Raw genomic sequence first — 26765 nt, 5'->3', positions numbered from 1 at the left:
TCCAGACACCAGCTGAAAGGTAATGGTATCTCTGCCAAGTTCTCCGAGCGCTAGTTAGAAGGTACTGGTACCTCATATTCTCAGTCCGGGCACAATTTCCAACCATCACTTTGTACAACAAGCTTAAATAACTCGAGTGTACTACATATACGTAATCATTTCAACATCACAATGCCATCCTCCACCGATGACCAAGGACAAAACCTCTAAACAATATGTATTAAATACACGTAATACAATTATCCAATTCTTATGAGGCATTAAGTCCAACAATAACAATAATATTCAAAGGTTTTCAACTTCTACCTAAAGTTCTTTCTCAATTTGCAAAAGAGTTATAATTACCTCTTCTTTCCAAAATCAATTTCCACAGTTCTCAATTCACAATACACCAACTATATTCTCAAGAAAACTCATTTCCTTTATTTAACCAAAAACCCAATTCATGGATAACAAAGTCATAATCGACTCAATTTCGACTCAACAAAAGTGTAACTCAATGATTCTAATCTCATGGTTAACCCCCTTTTTAGCAATTAACAATTATCAATTTGTTATACTCAACTATAATCAACCCAACACAAAGTTAATGCTAAAATCATAAGACCCGATTTAATCTCAAATTAATTACCAAATCATTAATCAAATTCCTTAATTCATAACATGATTATTTCACAATTTCAACCCTTTTTACCTATTAGGCATTATTACAAAAATTAGGGCTTTACCTCTTTCTCAACATGAACATGTTAAACTGCTCCCCAATTAACCTAAACAACAATCAATTTCGCAAATCACAATCTCAAATATCAAGTCTTAGATCCCCTTTCATGATTTTCGAAAAAATCCATAACGAACATGGTTTTTATGCAATAAACCTACCACATGTCTATCTATAGACGAGGTATTGAAAAAGATCAAAGAAATCCCTACCTCAAAGGGAGAAGAGGAGGAAAGCTAAAAATCAACGTCGTCGGAATTTCCACAGGTCAAAACGAAGCCCTCGGTATGCTTGTCATTTTAGTATAAGGAACTAGTACCAAAATTCCAATGGATTCATGGGATCAAAAGGAAATGAAAAGTTTTGAGGGTTTAGGTATAGAGGGATGAGAGAAAAGGAGAGAAAAGATTGTAAAGAGAGATATATATTTTGAAATGAGAGAAAGAAGAGCCAACGATCAATAAATGGCTGAATAACACGAAATTCGAGACAGTTTCACGCGCCTGGCTGCATGTTTAGATGAGCCCTTCCTGCACGTGTAGAATTTCCCACCGCATGTGCAAATAAAGCAGAACCAAAACTTTAAGCCAGCTTAACCCTGCATGTGCGGCCCTTCCTGCCGTACGTATGGCCCTCAATCCGCATGTGCGGCCTAAGCCCCCACACGTGCTATTCCACCCAACTCGGCCCGAACTTTTCAAGGTGATCCCGGTCCCTTCAGTTTCATCCCTACGCTCGAAACTCAAAATATTTAAATTGGTCTAACGTTAAGTGGATTAAACAAGTCCGAACTCTCAAACATTAACGCGACACAAACCATCAAGGTACTGAGCAGGAAAAAAGGTAGGTCCAAAAGGCACGTTCAAGTCAGGTCCAAGACCCGGGACATCGCAACCTCTCCATCTTAGGAAATTTCATCCTCGAAATTAAACAAACGCTGAAATAAAAGCCAACACCTCATGAAGGAAATACAGCACCAAGGAAGACCTCCCCAACCTACACCAACTCCAGGCTACATCCAAACTTGGAATACCTTCCCGACTCTGGGTCCAACACCTCGGAGTTCCAAGGATGCCCGAATTACCAAGGACACAAAGGAGAGGTCACAGACGCCCTATTGACTCATACCACTCGTTGGGCCTAAGAGACAAGAACAATAATGACAACCATACGTATAACAAAAGCATCCACCAAAGGACAACCACCACAGCACATCCAACCACCCCCGAGTGCTCAACACCCCTAACATGGAGGAAAAAATAAAATTTTCACAACAGAACCATTGATTAACTCACTCAAAAGGAAATGATTTACAACAAAACCCGGCCCAAGGCAAAACTTCGGCGTAACAAGCCTTACAATGCCAATCGGCCCATAGAACTAAACATATAGACCCAAGATTAGCAATTCAAATAAAGTTGTTATGCAATCCCAACCATAAAGGTATAATAACTAGCAACTTAACTTTGTAAAAAAAAAAATTCATCATTTTCTCGATTCTTGGTAAAAAAATCATTCCCTTGTATGTAAAACATTTTTCCCAAAGTTGCTCAAAACTCACATCGATCACAAGCCAAAAATACATTTTCTGTCTTTTAAGCAAAACTCAAAATTTTTATAAATGTTCTCCGAAAACAAAGGTGCAAATCAGAATGCATAATCATTGACAACTTAGTTGCGCATAAACTACTCACTGAAATTCCTTATCACCCTTTAAATTAATTTCACAACATTTCTGCTTAACAAAGCCATCTGAGACCATAACACCAGGATTTTTTTTTTTTTTTTCAATTATGTTCCAATATCACAACCGATGAGTCTCTACCGTCACCCAACAATGCCCATCACTCACATGGTGATGCCACAACCAACATCAACACAACATTTCCATAATAACAATTAACATAAATAATAACTATGCCATCAACACAAAATACCACAATTTTGCAATTTCAATTTGTCATAATCATTATCATTACCAACATAAATTATCATCCAAACAAGGTAATGAAACGGTCACATAAGCTAGTTAAAATGAGAGTTTTTCATATTATCTTAAAAGAAAACTCTTTTTCCACTTATACATTTTCTCAAAAATTGCCTAAACTCACACCGTTTCCCAACAAAAGATTTATGTCATAAACTCCGAGTAAAACCAATTGTTTTGTAAATATTTTCCCAAAACAAACCTTAAAATCTCAACCCCAAGGTTTTAGTTGAAATAAAAATGCCATGAAAAGTTACACAAACCAACAATCACTTTTCAATTTATTTTCTCAACAAACAACCGGTGAATCTCAATAACCACCCAATCACATTCTCAACCAACATCTGGTGAATCCCAACTATCGCCCAATCACATCCATCACACCTACGGTGATTTCACAATGGGACAACTACATTTCTATAACAATAACAAATATAAATAAACACAGTGCTAAAAGAGATAATACAACACGCACGACTTTTCAAATTCTGAAAGTATTACACCAATGCAAACACTAACAAAATAGACCATCGATACACGAAGGCTTACGAGTGTTCCCTATCAAGAAGTTAACACCTTACCCCAACTCATGGGGCCTCATAAACTCACACCAATAACCGCTCATCAATAACCACACACACATAAGCGAGGCTCAATGCCCCCAAACACAACCCATGGTATTACACCACCTTATAGCTAAATCCGCGCTAAACTTCCAAAAGTCCAACTTCACAACTCACATCCAAACCATTCTAAAGTGACTATTTGTCACCCACCTTGATACTGATCAACTGAATAATTACCCAAGAATTTTTGCCCCTGGCACTCAAACATCTACATTCTTCTCCCACCCCGTTTATTCAGAGACAGGGTTCCAAAAACTATTCCACACATTTCTAGAATCTCCTTGGATTCCTCAAAACAAACTACACCACTGTTGCTCCCAAAGAAATTACTACTCATACGCCTAAATGACAAACACGTCATTATATCTCAACACAAGACCGAATAGGTCAACGGCGATCACATAATCCCGGTCACACAAGACAATTCTTACTAATGCTACACTCGTTACCTGAGAACATAAACCATTCATCATTCTAGGAAATACTTCGAGCATCTACCCATGAAATTCTCTTCCCACTCAAAACTCCACCCAAAATCTAATAACACCACAAACTCATTTCACACACACATAAATACCATTCTCACTACGCTGAGATACGAATCTCACACTCCCTTAGACATTCCGACATAACTTTCACCAATTTCACAAAACTCTAAGGTCTCACATTTCCTTAGACTTAACACATTCAAAGCCTTATAATTTGGCCCTTATCATACCACCACACAAATCACAAAAATTCCATGGATTTCTCATTCTCCACAAACAAATTCCAAACTGAACAAGGATCAAAGGCCATCACATGACCATCTCATAATTCAACATTTGATATACAACAATACTAGGATCATCAATCCTATTAACAACTTTTCATTACATACACATAAAGAGAGTTCAAGATTCACTACACATCACAACACAAGAGGGTAATCAAACAACAGTATATATACATATACAACACATAACCAAGGTGCCTCAACATCCCACAGTATACCGATCAATAACAAGGGGGTTCATATATAATATCATCAGTCTCTAAAACAAAAGTCCCTTTCAAGGGTGATACTATTGTGCTGGTTGAAAAGGCAACCCTCGCGAAACTCCCGAAGCCTGGCCTGTTTGGGTCTGGTACCGATACCGTCCCCGACTGGATTGATGAGACAGAGTCCGACTAGGTTCTAAAACACCCGAAGAACTTACACGTAAAGGGCAGAAACGTCTAACATGGCCCAGCTGACTACAATCAAAACAAACAGCAGTCTCCCAACTCTGAGCCTGGCTTGGAGCTTGAACCTCACTGGGTCTCCCAACGGATGAGTCTGAAACCTCCGACGAAGACAAAGGCTGAGTCTGGGAATGAGCATGCGCTCGCTTCCACCTCTTATTGAGCCTAGAATGCTTATGAACCGTAGAAGTTGCCGAAGTGGCCTCCTCCCTAACCTGACCAGACCAACACTTCTAACCATGGCCTCAACATGGGCTGCCACTTCAACTAGAGCATAATAATTCTTCTACATGAATCCAACCACATTTTTCCAAATATCATCACGTAATTGCCTCTCAAACTCATAACAACGATGCTCTTTTGTTGCCATTAACTCTGGAGCAAACCTCGACAAACTAGTGAACCTCATCTCAAATTGAGCCAAAGGAATAGCATTGTAGCACAACTCAACAAGTTGTTCCCTCAACCTTTCCTGAACAGAAGGAAAGAAGTACTTGGCCAAAAAGGCCTCGGTAAAAGGAACCCACATGGCATCTACAATATTCTTAGCATACTTCCACCAATAATTCGCATCTCCTTTCAATTGGAAACCTGCCAAAGAAATCCTTAACCCCTCATCCTCGACTCTGAGCATATCAAGAGTCTTGAGAATCTGTTCCAACCAACCCTCTGCCTCCAGCGGTTTTGCCTTCCTAAAAAACTCTAGTGGATTAGAGCAAAGAAACTCCTTAGTAAGCTTGAGGGTACGCTCGTTGTCCCCCTTATTGCGAGCTTGAGCATCTTCCACCGCTCTCATAATCTTGCGTGTAACTTCATCGCCAACAACTGATGCTACAACGATAGGTGCTAAAGGACCTGCTGTGCCCCTACCGGCACTCCTACTACCTATCCGTTTTTTATTCCCTCATGTAGACATCCTATAAACCCCCCTCCCCGGGCCAAAAAAAAAAAAAATCAAACTTAGTGCACATCGTAACAACCTTCCCGAGGCACACACTAACCACTGCTAAGTTACAAGACAAATTTAGCCCCCAAAACATATAATTCCCGTTACATATAAATAATTAAACATCTAAACACATAATCGAATCAAGTCCACAAAGATAGCCACTCATCCCGGAACTCTCAAGGAATTCCTATTAGAAACCACGTTGATCAGGCGTGTCTCCAATAGGACATCAAAGCAGGTTCACCGACTGCAAGTACTATCTAAGAAATTTAATTCCATGCTCACATAACATATAAGTCCTAACACTTATCTTAACTATATGCAACGTCCTCACCAAGCATAGTAAACCCTTTGTGGTAAAAACCACTTCCCACGAGTCCAAGGTATCCAAACCCGGCTCGCTCTGATACCAAGTTGTAACGCCCCACTTTTCATTACTCGAAATCCATTACCAAAATCATTAAATTAATTCAATTTTAGAGGTAACATGCATAAATTCTTTACATCGATGAGAACGAATAAATAAAGATTCTCTCATCCGAATACAAAATGAATGTAATAGGAGTATAACTAAATAAATTGCCCGTAGGCTTACATCTTTAAAAGTAAAAGAAAGGGTTTAACCCTTTTACAATAACGACATTTCGTCCACAAATGAGAAGGCCCTGTGGCCAATAACAAAGGGTGATCCTCGATCTCGAGCACTTCTTAACATCACTTGAAAAGAATTAGCAACGTGGGATGAACGTAAAGTCCAGTAGGGATTCCAACATGATCCTAAACAATAACAATGTAACGCCCTAACCCTTCACATGTCATCGATATTGTTTGCTTTGGCCCACGCCCGCATGGATTTGTTCTTCCTAGTGGGTCACCCATCCCAGAACTACTCCAGCCTAAGCACGCTTAACTAGGGAGTTCTGTTAGGGATTTCACCACTTGAAAAAAGGTCTCGATGCTATATAAGGGTCCAGGTTTTTATTTTTATAGCCCAGCACATCGGGAATGGAGGGGAGTTCCTGGGTTATAAAAATAAAAACCTGGACCCTTATATAGCATCGAGGCCTTTTCCCGAGTGGTGAAATCTCTAGCAGAACTCCCCAGTTAAGCGTGCTTAGGTTAGAGTAGTTCTGGGATGGGTGACTCACTGGAAAGAACAAATCTGTGCGGGCGTGGCCCAAAGCGGACAATATCGATGATATGTGAAGGGTTGGGGCATTACAAACAACATACAGATAACTATGATCATAAATGCTTCACATTATAACATATACATATTATGACAGTTTATAACCAGAGTATACATATTACATAATAAGCGTATTTCCATTTTTTAAAATCATCCAATTTATTCAACAACACAACCAGTTCACATTTATTTCTCATTTTCTCATCTTTAACAAAATATCACATAATAACCGTATTTTCCAGTTTTTTAACAAAGTATTACATAATAATCGCCTTGCTTTTGAAACAAATCACAAAGATCCGATTTTCTTTTCCTTGTTTCTTACAACCTCAATGCATAAATACATTTATCACATTTCCATGACTTAAACCCAAGGTTAAGGAAAATACTATCAACAATCAATTCGATGCACCTACATGTACACATAACCATTTAACTCAAGAGATGAAAACAACATGCACCCAACCACTACCTACTCAACTTTTAAGACAACTTGGTCTCCCAGAACCACAATCATCATAACACATGACATATCATAGTCACATTGAAAACAATAATAATGAACAACTCTACTTTACCTGCTTCAAGCACGGTAAGCCAACGGTACATCTTTTCACAACAAAATGCCAATTTTCCAGACACCGGCTGGAAGGTAATGGTACCTCTGCCAAGTTCTCCAGGCGCTAATTAGAAGGTATTGGTACCTCTTATTCTTAGCGCGGCCAAGTTCTCTGAGCGCTAACTGGAAGGTACTGGTACCTCATATTCTCAGCGCGTGCACAATTTCCAACCATCACTTTGTACAATAAGCATAAATAACTCGAGTGTACTATATATACGTAATCATTTCAACATCACAATGTCATCCTCCACCGATGACCAAGGACAAAACTTCTAAACAATAGGTATTAAATACACGCAATACAATTATTCAATTCTTATGAGGCATTAAGTCCAACAATAACAATAATATTCAAAGGTTTTCAACTTCTACCTAAAGTTCTTTCTTAATTTGCAAAAGAGTTATAATTACCTCTTCTTTCCAAAATCAATTTCCATAGTTCTCAATTCACAATACACCAACTATATTTTCAAGAAAACTCATTTCCTTTATTTAACCAAAAACCCAATTTATGGATAACAAAGTCATAATCGACTCAATTTCGACTATAAAAGTGTAACTTAATGATTCTAATCTCATGGTTAACCCCCTTTTTAGCAATTAACAATTATCAATTTGTCATACTCAACTATAATCAACCCAACACAAAGTTAATGCTAAAATCATAAGACCTGATTTAATCTCAAATTAATTACCAAATCATTAATCAAATTCCTTAATTCATAACATGATTATTTCACAATTTCAACCCTTTTTACCTATTAGGCATTATTACAAAAATTAGGGCTTTACCTCTTTCTCAACATGAACATGTTAAACTACTCCCCAATTAACCTAAACAACAATCAATTTCGCAAATCACAATCTCAAATATCAAGTCTTAGATCCCCTTTCATGATTTTCGAAAAAATCCATAACGAACATGGTTTTTATGCAATAAACCTACCACATGTCTATCTATAGACAACGTATTGAAAAAGATTAAAGAAATTCCTACCTCAAAGGGAGAAGAGGAGGAAAGCCAAAATTCAACGTTGTCGGAATTCCCACCGGTCAAAACAAAGCCCTCGGTATGCTTGTCATTTTAGTATAAGGAACTAGTACCAAAATTCCAATGGATTCATGGGATCAAAAGAAAATGAACAGTTTTGAGGGTTTGGGTATAGAGGGATGAGAGAAAAGAGAGAAAAGATTGTAGAGAGAGAGAGATATATATTTTGAAATGAGAGAAAGAGGAGCCAATGATCAATAAATGGCTGAAAAGCACGAAATTCGAGATAGTTTCACACGCCTGGCCGCATCGCACATGCGGAGCCCTTCCCGTACGTACGGAATTTCCCATCGCATGTGCAATTAAAGCAGAACCAAAACTTCAACCCAGCTCAACCCAGCACGTGCGACCCTCAATCCGCACGTGCGGTTCCACTCAACTCAACCTGAACTTCTCAAGGTGATCTCAGTCCCCTCAGTTTTGTCCCTACGCCCGAAACTCAAAATATTTAAATCGGTCTAATGTTAAGTGGATTAAACAAGTCCAAACTCTCAAACATCAACGTGACACAAACTATCAAGGTACCGAACAGGAAAAAAGATAGGTCTGAAAGGCACGTTCAAGTCGGGTCCAAGACTCGGGACATCACATTTATCGCCTCTTTCATCACACTCTTTCACTGACCTTTCCACCAATACATTTCTATCAACTAAAATCCTCATATACTTGCTACTGATTTGCTATCACTTATAATTGAATAATACCATCATCCATCTCCATACTCTATCTCATCACTAATACCACCAACATCTCAAAATCACCATCAAATATCTACCACCGGAACCCCTTTTAAATTGACACCCTTGAACATCATTGTCTCAAATTCAATTGATACTAGTGCATTTGGAAGAAAGAAAATGATGATGGATTGTGAGGTTTGAATTAGGATCATCGTGGCTACAATTTGTCTAATTTTGGAGGGACATTGATTGTTGGAATAAATTGGAAAAATTTGTAAACAGTAAGGGTCAAATTGAGAAAATTTTTTTTAAGAGTCAACAAGAGAAAATATTATAACTTAAGGAGGCCAAATGTGATTTACCAAATTTATATAATGCTAGTTTATATAATAAAGTGTTATTATGCTACCTCTTTGCTAAAATGGTGCCACTTGGTTGACGATGTAGTTTTTTTTTTTTTGGGTCCAAAATTGGATATAAGTTAACTATTAGCGTAAATTGAAAAAAAGAATTAAAAATATTTTAGGTCAAAGTAGAAAAATAAATCTAAGGATAAAAAAAAAAATATTAGAACTTAAAGAAGGTGAGTGTAATTTATCCTATCAAAAAAAATAAGAGTATTGTTAATACTGTCACCCTTTTTTTCTTTGGACCCATCCCTTTATTTATTTATTTATTTTTGTATTATGATTTTACTTCATTGTAAAAATCCCATTTTGTAAATCAATTGAGTGCAGTAATTTGATGCAAAGCGAGAAGATTACAATCTGCATTAAGTTTGATTACGACAAAAAAGGTTCAAAGTCAATGGAAGAAAAGGAAAAACATACACATACATATGAAAGTTTTACCTTTTTGTTTAGCATAAAAATTGTTAAAACATAAAAATATTAAATTTTCTTGTATAAAGAACATAACAACTTGTTTTTTAGTTAAAAAATTATTGTGAATAGAGAATTTACAAAAAGAAAATTTTGTATTAACAAAAAGAAAATTTACAAATAAGTGGTACTATCTTAAAATAATTATAAATTTATAATTTTAATCATTAAAATGTATAAAATTTACCATAAATCTATCATTATTTTTCAAAATTAACACTAATTTATTATTTCCCCTTAACAAAATACATATTCTAAAACAAATTTTGTTTAATTCCATTCAATTTCTCTTTCATTTTTTATCCTATTTTCAATCTAGCCAAACCGTCCTCCCAAATATTTTTAATTTTAACCACAAAAGGAAAAATTAGTAGAAAATATTTTTTGTAATTATTAAAATCAACCAATTAATTTGTAATTAATTTCTTATATTTCATTTATATAATTTTTTCCTAAAAATATATGAAAAATTAATTTATATTATATAATTTTTTCCTAAAAATATATGAAAAATTATTAATTTATATTATATAATTTTTTCCTAAAAATATATGTAAAATTAATTTATATGTATACCGTACCAGTGCGAGGAGCGCATTCCCTTATCCAAATTCCATTTTTTTCCGTCATTTCCAAAACCAGAGCTCTCTTTGCAGAGAGAGAGAGTGAGAGTGAGAGCTCAAAAATGGCGTCCTCTTCAGTTGCCTCAACCCTCACTTCTTCCTACACATCTCCTTCACTCTGTCGCAATTCTCTCACCCACATCCACTGTGTTTCATCATCATCATCGCCATCCACAATCTCCTTTGGTCCTAGTTTCAGAGCTCTACCCAGAAAAAGCCAAGCCTTGCACCACCATAGGACCAAGGGAGGTCTATCAATCAAGGCTCAAACGTTGGACTTCTCGGGCTCATTCTTCGAAGGAGGGTTCGGAGGAGAAGACGATCCGACGAGCCCTCCCGGGTCGGTCGTCACGGCGGTTGAAGAAAAGGAGGAGCCACAGTGCCCACCGGGCCTCCGTCAGTATGAAACCATGGCCGTTTTGAGGCCTGACATGTCCGAAGACGAGCGACTCGCTCTTACCCAGAAGTACGAAGAGGTGCATCTTCAATTTCCCCCAATTTTTTTCTTCGCAATTCGTATTATATATATTATATTTCTGGGTATGCTTTATGTCGTTTTTAGGTGAACATTTTGAAATTGATTAGAGCTTGTGCAGGATTTTAAAGTTTATTTTTTATTTTTATGGGTTTATTTTATTTTATTCCCTAAATTATCAATATATATATATATATATATATATATATTTCAATTTAATTTCATCAATTTAGTCTAAAAAATTTATAATTTCAGGTAATGTGGTGCTTAGACTATTAATTTCACAATTTTAGTCTCTAAAATTTGTAATTTCAGCTAATGTGCTCCTTGTCCAAATCATTAACCATTAAAGTCTTTTTTTTTTTTTTTTTTTTTGGATAAATAACCAAACTTTATTGAGAAAGCGTCAAGATGATGCAAAGAATACAAAAGCGGCCCCGAAAGCCCCACCAAATTAACAAATCAAATCCTTCACAAATTCTACGAAAGCCAACACGTTCGGATCTACTAAACCTGTTACCCAACTATACAAAATTATAAGAAGCCGTATCTCTAACCAAGGATGGAGTGAACCACCTCCTGAAACACCTGCCTATTACGCACTAGCCAAATCAACCACTACAAAAGCCAACACATTCAGATCTACTAAACCTGTTACCCAACTATACAAAATTATAAGAAGCCGTCTCTCTAACCAAGGAATGGAGTGAACCACCTCCTGAAACACCCGCCTATTACGCTCTAGCCAAATCAACCATATTAAACAGTGCGAAGCAAGAAGCCAAGCCTTTCGACGCCGCCGCCCTACTCGCCCCCCTGTCCAACTTTGCATAACTGCGAACACCGAACTTGGTTGTACTCAAACTAAATCAAAAACTGCAACCATAAGCATCCAAAGACGAGACGAGACTGGACTGGACTAGGCAATGAATAAGCAAATGGTCAACAGATTCAGCTGCCCTACCACACAGACAACACCAATTCATCAAAATATGCCCATGACGAATCAAATTATCAATGGTCAAGACACCACCCAAGCTTGCTGTCCAAACAAAAAGGCAACTTTTGATGGCGAGCCCGGCACCCAAACACTTCTCCACGGATAAACCCTAGCAACATCCTGTGCAAATGCATCCTGAACAAGCCTCCCATAGAAAGAAGACACAGTAAAAATACCTTTGGATCTAAGACAATCCCAAACCAAGGAGTCCTGACCTTCCCTCACAAACTTCCAACCATATAAAAAACCCAGAAGTTCCACCAACTGATCTTGCTCCCAATTCTGGACATTGCGACGCAATTGTACATTCCACACCATCGATTGCCCCTCCCCAATCCCTACAGCACCCACCAGCACCTCACAATCAACAGCAATAGCAAAGATCAAAGGGAATCGAAACTCTAAAGACAAGTCATTAAAGTCTATTTTGATAAGGAAAAAAAGTCATTTTAAAATCTGGACTACTTAAATCATAAAAACAAAAACTCATTTTTTTGTTTTTTTTAATTCCCTACTTTGAAATGAGGGGAAAAGAAGAAGATGGGTGTTTAGTTGTAGGATGTAATGGCATTTTTTGCCCATTATGTTAGGTTTCCACCCTTGCTGATTTGGTTTCTCAGTGGACTATATAAACTGAAATCAGAAACTTAGGAATTAAATTGATGTAATTACTAGTTTAGGGATGAAATAGAAAAAATGACAATAATTTAGGAGATAATGAAATTAATAATATATATTTTAAATTGATTAGTCTAAACTTGAATTCGACTCATTAATCCAAGCTCTGGATAACTGCATTGTAAATATTTTTCGTGTCAAAAGCGCAATTTGGGTGTTTCAAAATTTTGACTTTTATGCTTTGAAGACGACATCAAAAGAAAGGGAAAATGATGTAAAAAAGGGGCTATATTAATGAAAAATACTAAAAATGATAAAGAAATTACAATTCACCTTAACCAAAAAAATGTGGATTGCAGGTTTCTTGCAACAATTGCGCAAACACTTGTGTTCAACCTATAACCTGTATCAACTGATGATGCTGCCTTATGGGCATGTTTGTGTGGATGTTTGATAAATAATTGCAAACATTTACCTAATTCTGCGTATCATCTGAATTTTTTTACAAATATATTTTAGTGGACAATAAAGAGTGCATAACAGAGAACTTATTGAGAATAGAATTAAATGCAAGGGAATAGTTGAGAGGGAAAAGGTAGGCTTGTTTAGAAGTCTGTCAAGGAGGATTTAAGGAGTAGGGAGGTTAAGGAGGCCTGTGCCTAAAGAGGTAAATGACCTCTGAAAGGATTAATTCATTTGTAACAGAGATAATTGGAAACTTCTATTTCCAATCACCAAAATTCCTCACTCCACACTTAATAAAAGAAAAATTAATTAAATTTTTATCCTAAAATAAAAATGCCAAAATACCCTTTATCTTCCACATTCAAGAGCCTGATTTCCAAACCACCCAAAAATTTCTAATCCTAACCAATCGCAGCACCAACGCCGGCCTCCTTCCTTGACCACCTCAACCATTCTCCGTCACCCTGTGATGGCCCATCCCTACAGCCCTATAAGTTTAGAAAAGAGAAAGAGTTAAGGGATAGGTTAGACCTCATCCCCTTTTATATTGATAATAATGAGGGACTACAGAAGTGCCATAAGGCATAAATTATGGGTCAGCCCATTACACCAATAAAATATAACAAATATTCTTTCCTATTCTAGCACTCCCCTTCAAGTTGGTGCGAAAATATCTCTCATGCCTAGCTTGTTGAGAATGCCATGAAATGGTTTGCTCCCTATGCCTTGGTGAGAACATCTGCTAGTTGGTCGCCAGTCTTCATAAAGGGAATACATATGGTACCACTATTGAGTTTTTCCTTGATGAAGTGCCTATCAATCTCCACATGCTTAGTTCTGTCATGTTGAACTGGATTATGAGCTATGTTGATTGTGGCCTTGTTGTCATAGTTCACTCTCATGAATCGGTCTGATGGATTCCCAAGTCTCCCAACAACAGTCTAATTCATAGCAACTCACATACACTTTGAGCCATAGCCCTAAATTCTGCTCCAACACTAGATCTAGCAATCACATTCTGTTTCTTACTTCGCCACGTAACGAGATTGCCTCCAACAAATGTGCAATATCTAGAAGTTGATCGTCTGTCAGTGACTGATCCAGCTCAATCTGCATTAGTGAATGCCTCCACACTAGATGTCCATGTTTTGAGATATAGAGACCCTTTTCAAGAGAAGCTTTCAAGTATTTCAGAATTCTCATAACTGCCTCTAAGTGAGAATTTCTCAGAGCATGCATAAACTAACCAACCATGCTCACTGCAATGGCAATGTCTGAACGTGAGTGGGAAAAGTATATGAGCTTACCCACGAGCTTCTGGTATCTCCCCCTGGCTACTAGATTTTCCCGTTAATCCTCATTTAGTTTTTGGCCCAGTTCTAGAGGTGTATCACATGGTCTACCTCCAAGCATTCCAGTTTCCTTCAGTAAGTCGAGTACATGCTTCCGCTGGCATATGAAGATGTCATCCTTAGACTGAGCTACTTCAATGCCCCAAAAATATTTCAAATTGCCTAAGTCTTTGATTTCAAACTCCTTGGCTAAGTATTCCTTCAACCGAGGAATCTCCTCAACATCATCTCCGGTTAGAACAACATCAACATAGACAATAAGAGCTGTGGTCTTACCAAGTGAGGAGTGTTTTACAAATAAGGTGTGATCAGCTTAACTTTGCTTGAACCCATATCTCAGCATAACTTGAGCAAACCTTTCAAACCAAGCCCTAGGAGATAGCTTTAGCCCATAAAGTGACTTCCGAAGCCTGCACACTTTACCTTTGGACCTAGCATCCTCAAAACCAGGGAAAATATCCATATAGACCGCTTCTGTTAGGTCTCTATGATGGAAGGCATTTTTCACATCAAACTGATGAAGTGGCCAATCCAAATTGGCTGCAAAAGAGAGTAGTATTCTCATAGAGTTCATCTTAGCAACCGGTGCAAATGTCTCTTAGTAATCAACCCTATAAGTTTGAGTAAAACCCTTAGCAACCAGTCTTGGCTTGTACCGTTCGATGGAGCCGTCTGTTTTGTGTTTCACAGTGTACACCCACTTACACCCAACTGAATTTTTCCTTCTACGTAACTTCACTAACTCCCACGTGCCATTCTTGCTGAGAGCTCTCATCGCCTCCATCATGGCATGTTTCCATTCAGTAATGGAGAGAGCATCCTGAAAATTGTTAGGCAGACTCACAGAAGAAATTTTAGACAAAAGGCTTTATGTGAAGGAGATAGATTAGAATAAGAGACATGGTTAGTAAGAGGATGCTGAGTACATGACCTAACTCCCTTTTTATTAGCAATGGGAACATCAAGATCGGAGAATTCGGGCATAGGAGCATTAGGAGTAGAATTACCTGGACTCTCAAGAGAGGGGGATGACTCTGGACACTCATCCGGAGAAGAAGGTGGCAGTAGAGGAGGAAAAGTAGTCTTTTGCATCCAAGTGATTTTCTGTCTATCTTTGTTCTTGACATAAACTTTGCCTTCCTTTTCCACAACAATTGCTGGCTCAACATCTTTTACCTGTTCCACCACTGGTGGTAGTGGCACAGGAATCTCTTTACACCAAGGCGCCTCCAGAAGGGATGACTGTGACAAGGAGGAGCTTGGAAAGTAAGACTGAGACTCAAAGAAAGTGACGTCAATGGAGACAAACTATTTGTGAGAGGGCGGATGATAACATTTATAATCCTTTTGGGTAGCAGAGTAACCCAAGAAACACACTTAATAGACCTAAGATCCAATTTATCACAAGTAGGTGAATGATTATGGTCAAAACAAACACATCCAAAGGTCTTAGGTGGAATGGAGAACCCAGAAGACGTGGACCCGAACAAAACCTGAAGAGGGGTTCGTTTTTGAAGGACTTGGATGGGAAGACGATTGATCAAATAAGTTGCAGCGAGAATTGCTTCCCCCCAATAGGATCGAGGGACGCACATTTCAAAGGATAGACAACAGGCCACATCAAGAAGGTGGCGATTTTTTCGTTCTGCAATACCATTTTGTTGAGTATTAGTGCAAGAAGTTTGGTGAATAATGCCATGAGTAGCAAAATAACTAGCAAGTCTAGAGTCAATACATTCCCCTCCATTATCAAAACGTAGAATTTTGACAACTGTCCCAAACTGAGTGCAAACCATTCTGTGGAAGTTTTGAAAGACAGAAAACACTTCACTCTTGTCTTTCATCAGACATATCCAAGTGGCCCTAGAACAGTCATCAATGAAAGTGACAAACCATTTGTGACCCTTTAAAGACACAAACTGGGAGGGACCCCATACATTAGAATGAATCAAAGAAAAAGGAATTGAACTTTTATTAATAGGAGTAAAAGAAGTTCTGTGTTGTTTTCTAAGTTGACAAGACTCACATTGAAAATCAGACATTATTTTTCTAAAAAACAAAATGAAATAAATGCTTAAGTAGTAAAAAAGAGGGATGTTCTAAGCGACGATGCCACAGCCAAATGTCTTTTGTGGAGGATGGTAACTGAAGAGATGAATGAGCCAAACTTATCTGTCTGATCCAAAATGTAGGGACCATGTTCCTCTCTATCACTGCTAATCCTCTTCCTCGTGATTAGGTCCTGAAAAAGACAATGATCTAGAAAAAATGTCACGCTACAATTCAAATCATGAGTAATACGACTCAAAGATAAAAGATTCACACTAAAATTGAGAACATATAGGATAGAGGATAAAGGAAGGGAAGAGGTGGCATGAATTAAACTTTTCCCTAACACTGACAAAATATTGTCATTAGCAATACACACTTTATCCTGACCTGAGGAAGGGTTATACTGTGAGAACAAATGAGAGGAACTAGATATATGGTCGGAAGTACAAGAATCAATAATCCATGGCACAGTAGTATGACAGAGCAATGCACATGTGGAGGAAGCCAAGTTTACCTGAATTAGCAAAGAAAGAGGAGGGTGCACTTGTGGCAGAAGTGGAGGCTCGACGGTCTAGCAAGTGGCGAAGAGTAATCTCAAAATTGGAGGAAGATAACCCCGAAACATCAGCAGCTGGTGAGACAACGGGAGATGAAGGTGGTGGCTCAATCGTGTCTGAAAGATGCGCCTGTGCATTGGCCCCTCGACCTCTAGAGTGACTAGACCGACCCCCTCGAGTACCAGGACAGCCTCCTTGGCCACCAGAAGGAGTCCCATGTAACTTCCAACAAGTCTCTCTGGTGTGGCGAGGTCTACGGTAGTAGTCACAGAAAAGTTGATCATTCTCAGAGGAAGGACGAGAACCACAAGGCACACCATCTTGAGGGGGTGCAGAAACTAAGGCAGAGCGATCAGTAGTGGCAGGAGGAAGCATAGCAGAACGACAACTTTCCTAATTCTGCACAAAAGCAAAGGCTTCCTAGAGAGATGGAAGCATGTCCATGCCAGGTACTCTGCTCCGAACAGGATCATACTCTACATTCAGACCTTCCAAGAACTTGAAGGCCTGCTCTCTCTCCACAAATTATCAGTAACCAGCAGAATTAGTGGGACAAATAGGTTTGTAATCTTGAAGGTGATCAAGTTACTTCCACCCATTGCTAAGTGTAAACATATATGTATTATTGATTGATTGATTTGTATGATTGATTGTATAAATTACAGATGGTGTAAATTACAGATGGTGAGGTACTCATTATATAGGAGAGGATTGGGGAGTAGGTGAGTGTGTGTGGTAGGTGAGTTGAGTGGAGGTGGTAGGTGATGATATATTTTAACAGCCCCTCGCAAACTCAAGGAGGATAGAAACTAACCAACTTGAGTTTGGAGAGAGGAGCAAAACAAGAAAATACATAAAAATAAAAAAAAAGATAGGAGACACTGTATGGTCGTGTCAGACCGTTGGTGAAGACACTGAAAGGTGGTGCCATAACGTTGTAGAGGACACTGGATGGTTGTGTCAGACCGATGTAGAAGACAGTTTATGGGGTCATGTCGGACCGTTGTAGAAGACAGTTTATGGGGTCATGTCGGACCGTTGTAGTAGACAATGTTGTGACAGTTGTTGTGACAGTTTACGGAGTCTTGCTGGACCCTTGTAGAAACTAACCGGAATCAATGTCGGGACAGTTTACAGAGTCTTGTCGGACCCATAAAGGAGCTAACCAGAATCAATGTCGGGACAGTTTACAGAGTCTTGTCGGACCCATAAAGGAGCTAACCGGAATCAATGTCGGGACAGTTTACAGAGTCTTGTCGGACCCTTAAAAGGAGCTAACCGGAATCAATGTCGGGACAGTTTACAGAGTCTTGTCGGACCCTTGTAGAAACTAACCGGAATCTATGTCGGGACAGTTTACAGAGTCTTGTCGGACCCTTGTAAAAGTTGCACCCTCAAAAGGTGTGCCTAATTTTGTCAAAAGGCGTGCCATCAAAAGGCGTGTCCACTTTATCAAAAAATGTGCCATGAAAAGGCGTGCCAGTTTGTCGGGCGTCAAAAGGCGCGCGATGCGCGTGGCTGCCTTGGCTATATAACCAAGACGAAGGCAGAGGCGGAGGCAGAGAAAAACTGAGAGAAACCTCTGAAAAATCCTTCGTGTTGCTGAGAAAGAGAGTTCCTTGTGCTGAGAGAGAGAGTCTGTAACACTCTGTTGCGAGAGAAAATGGCTTCGTCGTCCCGTGGTCTGCTGACTCTCTTTCCTGACCTCAACGAGTCAACAAGAGAGATAACGGGTACGGTGGCCAGTGAACCTCAACCAAACACTGCCGGTTTTGCGCCGTTGAACTTTCCGATGCGGTCGGTGGAGCAAAAAATGGCAGTGCAAACGGATGTGGAGGCTAATCAGTATACTCTGAAGGCATGTGTGGAAAGCATGACGGCGGTCACAAACTTGTCGAACCGGCTGCAGAGTAGGACAAATGAGGTGCAGCATTTAAACTCCCAGCTGGCTCTGCTCCAACGCATGTATAAGGATGCGCGAGCAGAGATAAGCGTGCTAAGGGCAGAAAACAAGGAGCTGAAGCGGAAGGCCACCGTGATGTTCCGATTTGGAGGTCCTCCATATGCTGCAGTGGAGGAGTATGGGGGAGTGATCATGCCCAGTGGAGTGGGAAACACGGAGGCAACACCGGCAAGGGCCGCCCAGGACGGAGGCAAGAAGAAGAGACCGGCGGCAGAGTAAAGAAGAAAAATCCCACCTGTGGATGTGGGTGGTTTGTTTGTTTGTTTGTTTGTTTTTTTTTTTTTTTTTTTTTTTTTTTTTTTTTTTTGTGTAAAATGGTGATCGGGGTGAGCCCCAACATGAATAAAATGAGTGTGGTGTGCAGTTCTTCTTCTTCTGTTTTTTTTTTTTTTTTTTTTTTTTTTTAATCAATGTTTCAGTATTATACAAAAGATAAAAAAATAGAATAAAATAAAATAAAATAAAAGTAGGGATAGAAAAAAAAATATATTATAATAAAAAAATATATATTAAAGAAAGTGAGGATGGGCGACAGCAATTGTTTTTTTTTTTTTTTAAATAAAAAAAAAAAAAAATGAAGTGAGTGGGTGACAGCAATTGGTTAAATAAAATAAAAGAAAGGAAAAGAGGGGTTGGAGTGGGGCGGTGGGAGAAGCAAAGAAAGAAAGAAAAAGAAAAAAAAAGAAAGAAAAGAAGAGAAATGGTTGGGTGTGGTGCCAGCTATTAAACAAATATATATAGATAGATAGATATATATATATATATTCAATCAGTGGGTTGGTGGATCTCCATTGATAATATTCTATTCTATTCTTTATCATAATATTATCATTGTAGTATTCTATTTGGTCTTGCCCACTTCCCTCCGTGTCTGGTTTACTTGCAAGATCTGCCATTGTTGTTGAGCATTCGAGCTCTCCAAAAATATGATCAATCGCACATTTTAGAGTATTGTTGTCCATGCTCTTCGTGCTTGCTAACTTCTTCCTTTCATCGACAAAATAGTCCTTGAAAAGCTGCAACCTCCTCTCTTTAACTTCTTTGCAGATCTTCAAGTACCCTCTCAAGAACGGCCTCAAAATCGGAATAAAATCGCCGTAGTTATACTCAAAGCTCTGAGCCAACCTACTCCTCTCTCCATTCAACGCCTTCAATTTCACGAACAACGGGTCCTCCTCGCTCTCGAACCTCGAATCAAACATAATCCTGTACATGTTATTGTACATCATCAGCTGCAACCGCCTCCTCAGCACGATCCCATTGGTCTTCGCTTCCGGGTTCTTCTTCACATCCTCCACGACCCGACCCGCCTCGTCCTCCCACCCGAACCTGTACTGCTGCACCACCTTGTTGGTAAAAAAAGGAACCGTCATGATCCTCCTCATCTTCCTCCAGTGCTCACCGTATACAGTGAACACCATATCCTGACCCTTACCCGTAAAAATATCGAATACCACGTTCCGGGTTCGGGACCCGAACTCGACCCCCTGGGTGTGGAGGACTTCTTTGGCGAGATCCGGGGAAGAGACCACGACCAGGTTGCGTTGGCCCATTCGGAGCAGGAATATCTGGCCGAACCGCTTGGCTAATTGGGTCAAGTTGCGGTGGTTCAAGTCATCACCGACTTGGAGCCAGTTGCCGAATACGGGCACGGGTATGGGACCCGGAGGGAGTTTGAACTTCTTGCCGCGCAATTTAGAGATGGTGATGGCAAGGAATACGCGACGAAGAGGCCCAAGAGGCTCTTCTCTAGGAGGAGAAGATCCATATTGGCGTAGGTTAGAGGGAATAATGGCGTATGATAGAGTGGTGAGTAATAGTAAAGGTATGTGTTTGTGATATGTGTTGACAAACTCCTGCGGGCAGCGAAGGCAAGGTTGCCGGCCGGCTGCCCGCCGGAAAGAAAGGAGTATAGGCCTAAATCTTATGGCTCTGATACCATGTAAACATATATGTATTATTGATTGATTGATTTGTATGATTGATTGTATAAATTACAGATGGTGTAAATTACAGATGGTGAGGTACTCATTATATAGGAGAGGATTGGGGAGTAGGTGAGTGTGTGTGGTAGGTGAGTTGAGTGGAGGTGGTAGGTGATGATATATTTTAACACTAAGGAAGGTAAAATACTGGAGGATAGTTATCTTACCTTTCATCGACCGCTCAATGGAGCGACATAACTCGAAAGCCTGTGAGAAGTTCTCTTTCCTGGAATAAGTAGTAGCTATGGCCTCCCAAATATCTTGGGCAATGCCCATAGACAAGTAGCCCTCGTCAATCTCCGGAACCATAGAATGAATTAACCAGCCCATAATCAGAGAATTGGTGATCTCTCACTGGTCATAACGAAGGTCTGTAATATTGGGTGCCTGGACCCTCCCATGAGCATATCCCATATTCTTGTTGCTCGTCAAGAAAATAGTCAGACTTTGCGACCACGCTAGGAAATTCTGACCATTGAATGAAGAGGTGGTGATTTTAAGGCCATGGTTAAGGTTATCAGTCATAGTAGAAGGGATAACAGAACTCTTGCCCTTAGATGGCTGAGAGGTAGTAGACTCACTTGTCAAATCTGCCATGGAAACTCTACTAATTACTTCTCAAACATGTCAATCACAAACCCGAAAGATGATAGTGGAAAAACAAGCACAACAGTCACTATGAAAGCATAAAAAAATTAAGAACCCAGTAACATACTCTTTTTTGTTTTGTTTTGTTTTTTTTTGGTTTACATCACCAGAAGAGCCCCTAAGAGAAGAAAGGAGTGTTGTACATCACCAGAATAGCCCTGATGAGAAGGCATGAGCCAAGGCTACCCTAGAAGGGTTGCCGACCTAGACCAGACCAGCAAGGAGGCTGGTCGGCCACCTGGAGACCCTTGGCAGTGGCTGGAGGGGCCTGTTGAGGGAGAGGGAAGGTTGGGTAAGGGCTGTCGGGAGGAGAGAAGGTTGGACAAGGCTTGAGTGGGGTTGTCGGGGAGAGAGGAAGGAGGAGGGAGGCTGGCGGTGGCTGGAGGGAGCTTGGCGGTGGCTTAGAAGAGTATTTCGTATAGGAGGAGAGAGAAAGAAAGCAACGGGTAGGGATGGGTGGTAGAGAAGGAGAGATGGCTAGGGCATGGCTTTGATACCATGTAAGTTTAGAGAAGAGAAAGAGTTAGGGGATATGTTAGATCTCATCCCCTTTTATATTGATAATAATAAGTGATTACAGGAGTGCCATAAGGCATAAATTATGGGCCATCCCATTATACCAATAAAACTAAAATAAGAATAAAATATAACAAATATTCTTTCTTATTTCTAACAGCCCCTACCATTGTCATCTCCGCCATCGCGATCGCCCCTTCCATAACCGACACCGTCATTGGTTTACCCCGACACACTCTCTCTTATTCTTCGTCTTCGTCTTCGTCGTGTCGCCCTCACTCTTTTCTTCTACAACTCGCATCTCTCTCTCTTCTTCTGCAACTGGAAGAAGAATGGCGTCGACTAGGTAGGAAGAACAGCACAAACCCTAGGTCTAGGATTTTCAGAGAAGAAAATAAGAAGAAGAAGGAGATGGGATGGAAGGTTGCAGTAGCGATGGCAGGGAGGTAATGGAGGGAGGAAGGGGTGGGGAAGGGTTTGGGAGTAAGGCAGGTGGAGTGAGGACGAGATTCGTCAGAGAAGAAGGAGGAGGAGGTGACGGCGATGGGCTACGACGGTGGCTAGGGTAGAGGTGGTGATAGTGGCTAGTTAGGGTTAGAAATTAGGTTAGTGTTAGACGGGTGAAGAAGATGGTATTTTTGGTATAATGAGTTGTGTACTGAGTAAATTTTTTTTTCTTCAAATTCATTAAGTGTGTGAACTGAGATATAATCTGCACGTAGATAAAAGAGTGTGGAAATAGAATTACTCGAGATAATTGGCTTGAATGCTTTTGGATTGAAATATTTTATCTAAGAGGACATTTTGGGGAAAATTAGATGGGCAACTCAAATGTTTTAAAGAACTTGTATAAATCAAATTAACCTGCTAATGTTGTACAAAATCACTTGCTTAACTATAATCCTACAACTTTATTTTTTGGAGCAAGTTGAATGAAAGAAGGGAACATAGGAGGAATGCACTTAGTTGACTAATTGTTGGAAGACACAAAATCTTATTTAGGGTATTGAGGTTGTGTTTGGATCATGGATTTGAGTAGGGATTTGGAAAGGAAAAAGAAAAAGTGGGGGAAATGTGAATGATATGAAAGTTAAATTTTTTCTCCATTTCCTTCACCTTTTCCTTTCCCTTTCTACGTCCCTATCTAAGTCAATGATCCAAACACAACATTAGTGATATAAAGCTAGGTAAGAAACCTGATTAAGTGGCTAGCCACTTGAGTGTGGTCATAATGTTCTACCAAAATGTCAATTTAAAGAAATTCCTTTTCTCCAAATTCTGCAAATCTATTTGGTAATGGTAATCTTGGAGATGCAATGGTTGATTGTTGTGAGGATCTTTGCTCTAAATATTATTTAACTTTTATGCCAATGTATTATGTTTGCATTCTCATGTCAATACCACGCCTAGTAATATTACTTGCAATATTTTTCAATTTTTTGGAAATTACCAATTGCATTTTATACTAAGAAGCACGGACACTTCTAAGAAGGTGACGTATCCGTGTCGTGTCCATGTCCGTGTTGGACACCAACACTCTTACGACACGTATCCGACACTCTTCAAAACGTGTCCTATTTTTTAATTTTTTTTAAAAACTTGAACACTCTTTGGACACTTAGAGGACACACGTGTCAATCGCATAAACACACGTGTCTATCGATTGGACACATGTGAAACTAATTATAAGTTTAAACAAAACAACTTAAGATACAATAATAAAACAAAAACCATATAAATTTATAGGAATTAGTATCATATTACGTTTTTTATTATCTTTGAATGATATATTCATATATATACCATATAATAAATATATAAAATTAAATATTTCATGCGTGCCCCCCACGTGTCGTGTCCTGTATTTTTTGAAAATTAACGTGTCTGCGTGTCCGTGTCGTGTCCGTGTCGTATCCGTGTCGTGTCACGTATCCGTGTCCGTGCTTCTTAGATTTTATATTTCCAAAAATTTTGTGTTTATTTGAGATAGCATGTCTTAAAGGGAAAATTGAAAATTCCTTCATAAGTGAAATCAAACCATTGACTACAAGCTGCTCACTAATGAGTACCATATGATGCATTGTTGTGGAGATTGCAACCAAACATGTGTTCGAAGTTTGGACTTAGGATATGTTACCCACAACCTTACTCTTTTGACTACAATGATATCCCTTTAGAGAAGAAACACACATGGCTTAACTCGTTATATTATAAATTTTTCTGGTGGTAACATTAGAATGTTTTAATCTTTAAAATGGGCACTCAAATGGTCCAAATTAAATTTTGTTTAAATCGTCACTGCATCTCCTTGAAGAAAAGAACAAAAACTAAAAATAAATGAATAAAATAAAATAAAAATCTAAAATTCCTAAATAAACACCAACTTTGGTGTTTTTTTTTGTCTCTTCAAATATTGCTCACATGTAAGATTAAAATGTAGAGTGTTCGAGTTTTAGATTTGTTAGGAAACATTAATTGTTAGTAGCAAATTTTTTGTATGTAGTCCACAAACTCCACGCAGAATTAAACGAAATCTTCTCCCTCCGCCTTAATGAATTATAACTTCAGCATAAAGAGCATGAAACAGTATCCTCATTTTCACATTCAACTTTATGTTGTTATGAACGTGTGATTTACTTCTCTTGATAGCAAAAAATACATACCTTTCAGTAGTTCTTTCTTTAACAATTCATCAACATTGATAAAGGTGGTACAGTTGTGATCCTTCAATAAAAGGCTGTTTAATGATAATATAATTTTCTTTTTGATAAGTCTAATGATAATATTAATATCATGCTGAAATAGAAAAAGATTTGTAACATTCCAGAATGACAAGTGTCACTAACCGAAACTTGCCGTTGATGCTTGGATTACCCTTTGCAAGGGGCTGTATTGTCACTTCTGTATTTGGGAAGCTTTACTGGGTGCACAAGGCCATCTGTATCTGTTTCTTACTTTTAAGGGGCCGGAATGTACAGTCCATTCAAGCTTCAATAAGTTGCTAGAGATGAGTTATACTGAAAGTAATAAAGTAATGGATCTGCTTGGTGGATAATGCTAGGGTGGAATTGATTAGTCAAGGTTGTGTATTTTTCTGTAACCTTGTTTGTTGTAAGAACAAGTAAACTGCAGTATAGCATATGGTTGAATTTGAGATGCAAAGATTCTATTCCAAGGTCCAGGACTGATGTTAACAATGTAAGATGGCGGAAGTTATATATTATCTGCTGCTTCTTCCATGAAAGTTCATTTATTCTGTTTCTTAACATCTTCCATCTTTTGGCTGCCAATTACATTCATGTGAAATTTATTTTATTCCCCTTGTTTTCCTTTACATACAAAGGCACAAATGCTTCATATGAGACATCTTTGGAAATGGTAATGTTAAATGTGAGTTGTGATTTTTGTTTGTTTGTTTGTTTCTTTTCTTTTTTGGGTTGGGAAAACTACAAATTATCCTTGACATAATACCAAAAAAATTATGGAATGCCATAGGAACTAATCTAATGCTGCGTAAGTTCAATGAGAAGGTTTTGTACACAAAGAATGTTAGTCTTATGGATACGTCCATAAATTTGTGTTTTAGTGTTGCTTTCTTTCATGAATCATCATAATGAGCTTCTGAAACCTCAGGGAGTGTCATGTTGCAAATTTGGAATTTTGATGTGAGGGCTTTGTTAACAATGCTGATTTTGCAGTTGCTTGTTGCCGGGGGTGGAATGTACGTGGAGGTGTTCAACAGAGGGGTTATTCCGCTTGCATACAGCATCAAGAAGAAAAACAAAGCAGGAGAGAGTAATACTTACTTGGACGGTATCTACCTCCTCTTCACTTATTTCACCAAACCCGAGTCCATGGCAGTTCTTGAGGGAACACTGCAAACAGATGATGATGTAATTCGATCATCCACCTTTAAAATCAGGAAGAGGAAGTACTAATTTGGGGTGTACTTTGATTCAGTTGTGTAGCTCAAAGGGGAAGACAGAAGGGAAACCGCATAGTTTTGAGCTCATGTTTTCTTTCCTGTTGTTGGAAATTGATTTGTTTTGTGTAACATAATCAAGTTTTCTGGCAGTTAAAAGCTATGCTGTATAGCAGTTGTTGCTTGAAGTTGCAGTAGAGGGTCAGCATCTTAATGGTAGGAAAGTTCGGCTTAATCTTGATTCTGTTGGACTTATGTCCAGTAGTTTCTAGAGTAAAACCTATTGTTCTTCCTTTAATTGGAAATATTTTGAGCATTTCTACAATGAATATAGAGTATATTAAAGGAAATATTTTGAGCATTTCTACAATGAATATAGAATATCTGTTACTCTCTCATTTATAGATAATTCTACAGTGAATATAGAATATCTGCAACTTTTTAAAAAGGATTTGGTTAGTGAGTGTCCTACGAATGTTTAAATTGATTATGTATTGCATGTTACACGCATTCTTATTCATTATGTACAAACATTTCAAACTTCTTATCAAGTGTACTAAGAGCACTTATTAACAAAATTCTTTTATTGACATTTTATTCTAAGAGCATGTTATTTATGGTGTTGACTTCTAACTATTTCATATAGTATGGAATAGTAT

General features: G+C 38.7%; 1 protein-coding gene and 1 pseudogene across 2 annotated transcripts; one reads left to right on the top strand and one right to left on the bottom strand.

Annotated features, from left to right (window-relative positions):
- The first annotated feature begins 10510 nt into the window (after positions 1 to 10510).
- LOC114312029 (small ribosomal subunit protein bS6c) lies at positions 10511 to 26456 on the top strand. Its single transcript, XM_082902715.1, has 2 exons — positions 10511 to 11029; positions 25883 to 26456. The coding sequence occupies exons 1-2, from the start codon at positions 10616 to 10618 to the stop codon at positions 26120 to 26122; spliced, it is 654 nt and encodes a 217-aa protein (XP_082758841.1). The 5' UTR covers positions 10511 to 10615; the 3' UTR covers positions 26123 to 26456.
- Positions 19433 to 20841, bottom strand: LOC145806259 (trans-cinnamate 4-monooxygenase pseudogene; annotated as a pseudogene). Its single transcript, XR_014349187.1, has one exon. The product of XR_014349187.1 is annotated as a trans-cinnamate 4-monooxygenase pseudogene (transcript).
- Positions 26457 to 26765: the final 309 nt, after the last annotated feature.

The sequence above is a fragment of the Camellia sinensis genome, chromosome 13 (genome assembly GCF_055761805.1).
Source record: "Camellia sinensis isolate YWXY chromosome 13, ASM5576180v1, whole genome shotgun sequence".
NCBI classification, from domain to species: domain Eukaryota; kingdom Viridiplantae; phylum Streptophyta; class Magnoliopsida; order Ericales; family Theaceae; genus Camellia; species Camellia sinensis.
The sequence above is the reverse complement of the archived record's forward strand: the minus strand, read 5'-3'. Positions and strand labels throughout refer to the sequence as shown.

What these genes read in the sequence shown, in the direction of transcription:
- LOC114312029 (XM_082902715.1), top strand. Translation starts at nt 10,616, where the DNA reads ATGGCGTCCTCTTCAGTTGCCTCAACCCTCACTTCTTCCTACACATCT. An exon ending in TTACCCAGAAGTACGAAGAG is followed by an intron (nt 11,030 to 25,882) that starts GTGCATCTTCAA and finishes CTGATTTTGCAG; the next exon opens with TTGCTTGTTGCCGGGGGTGG.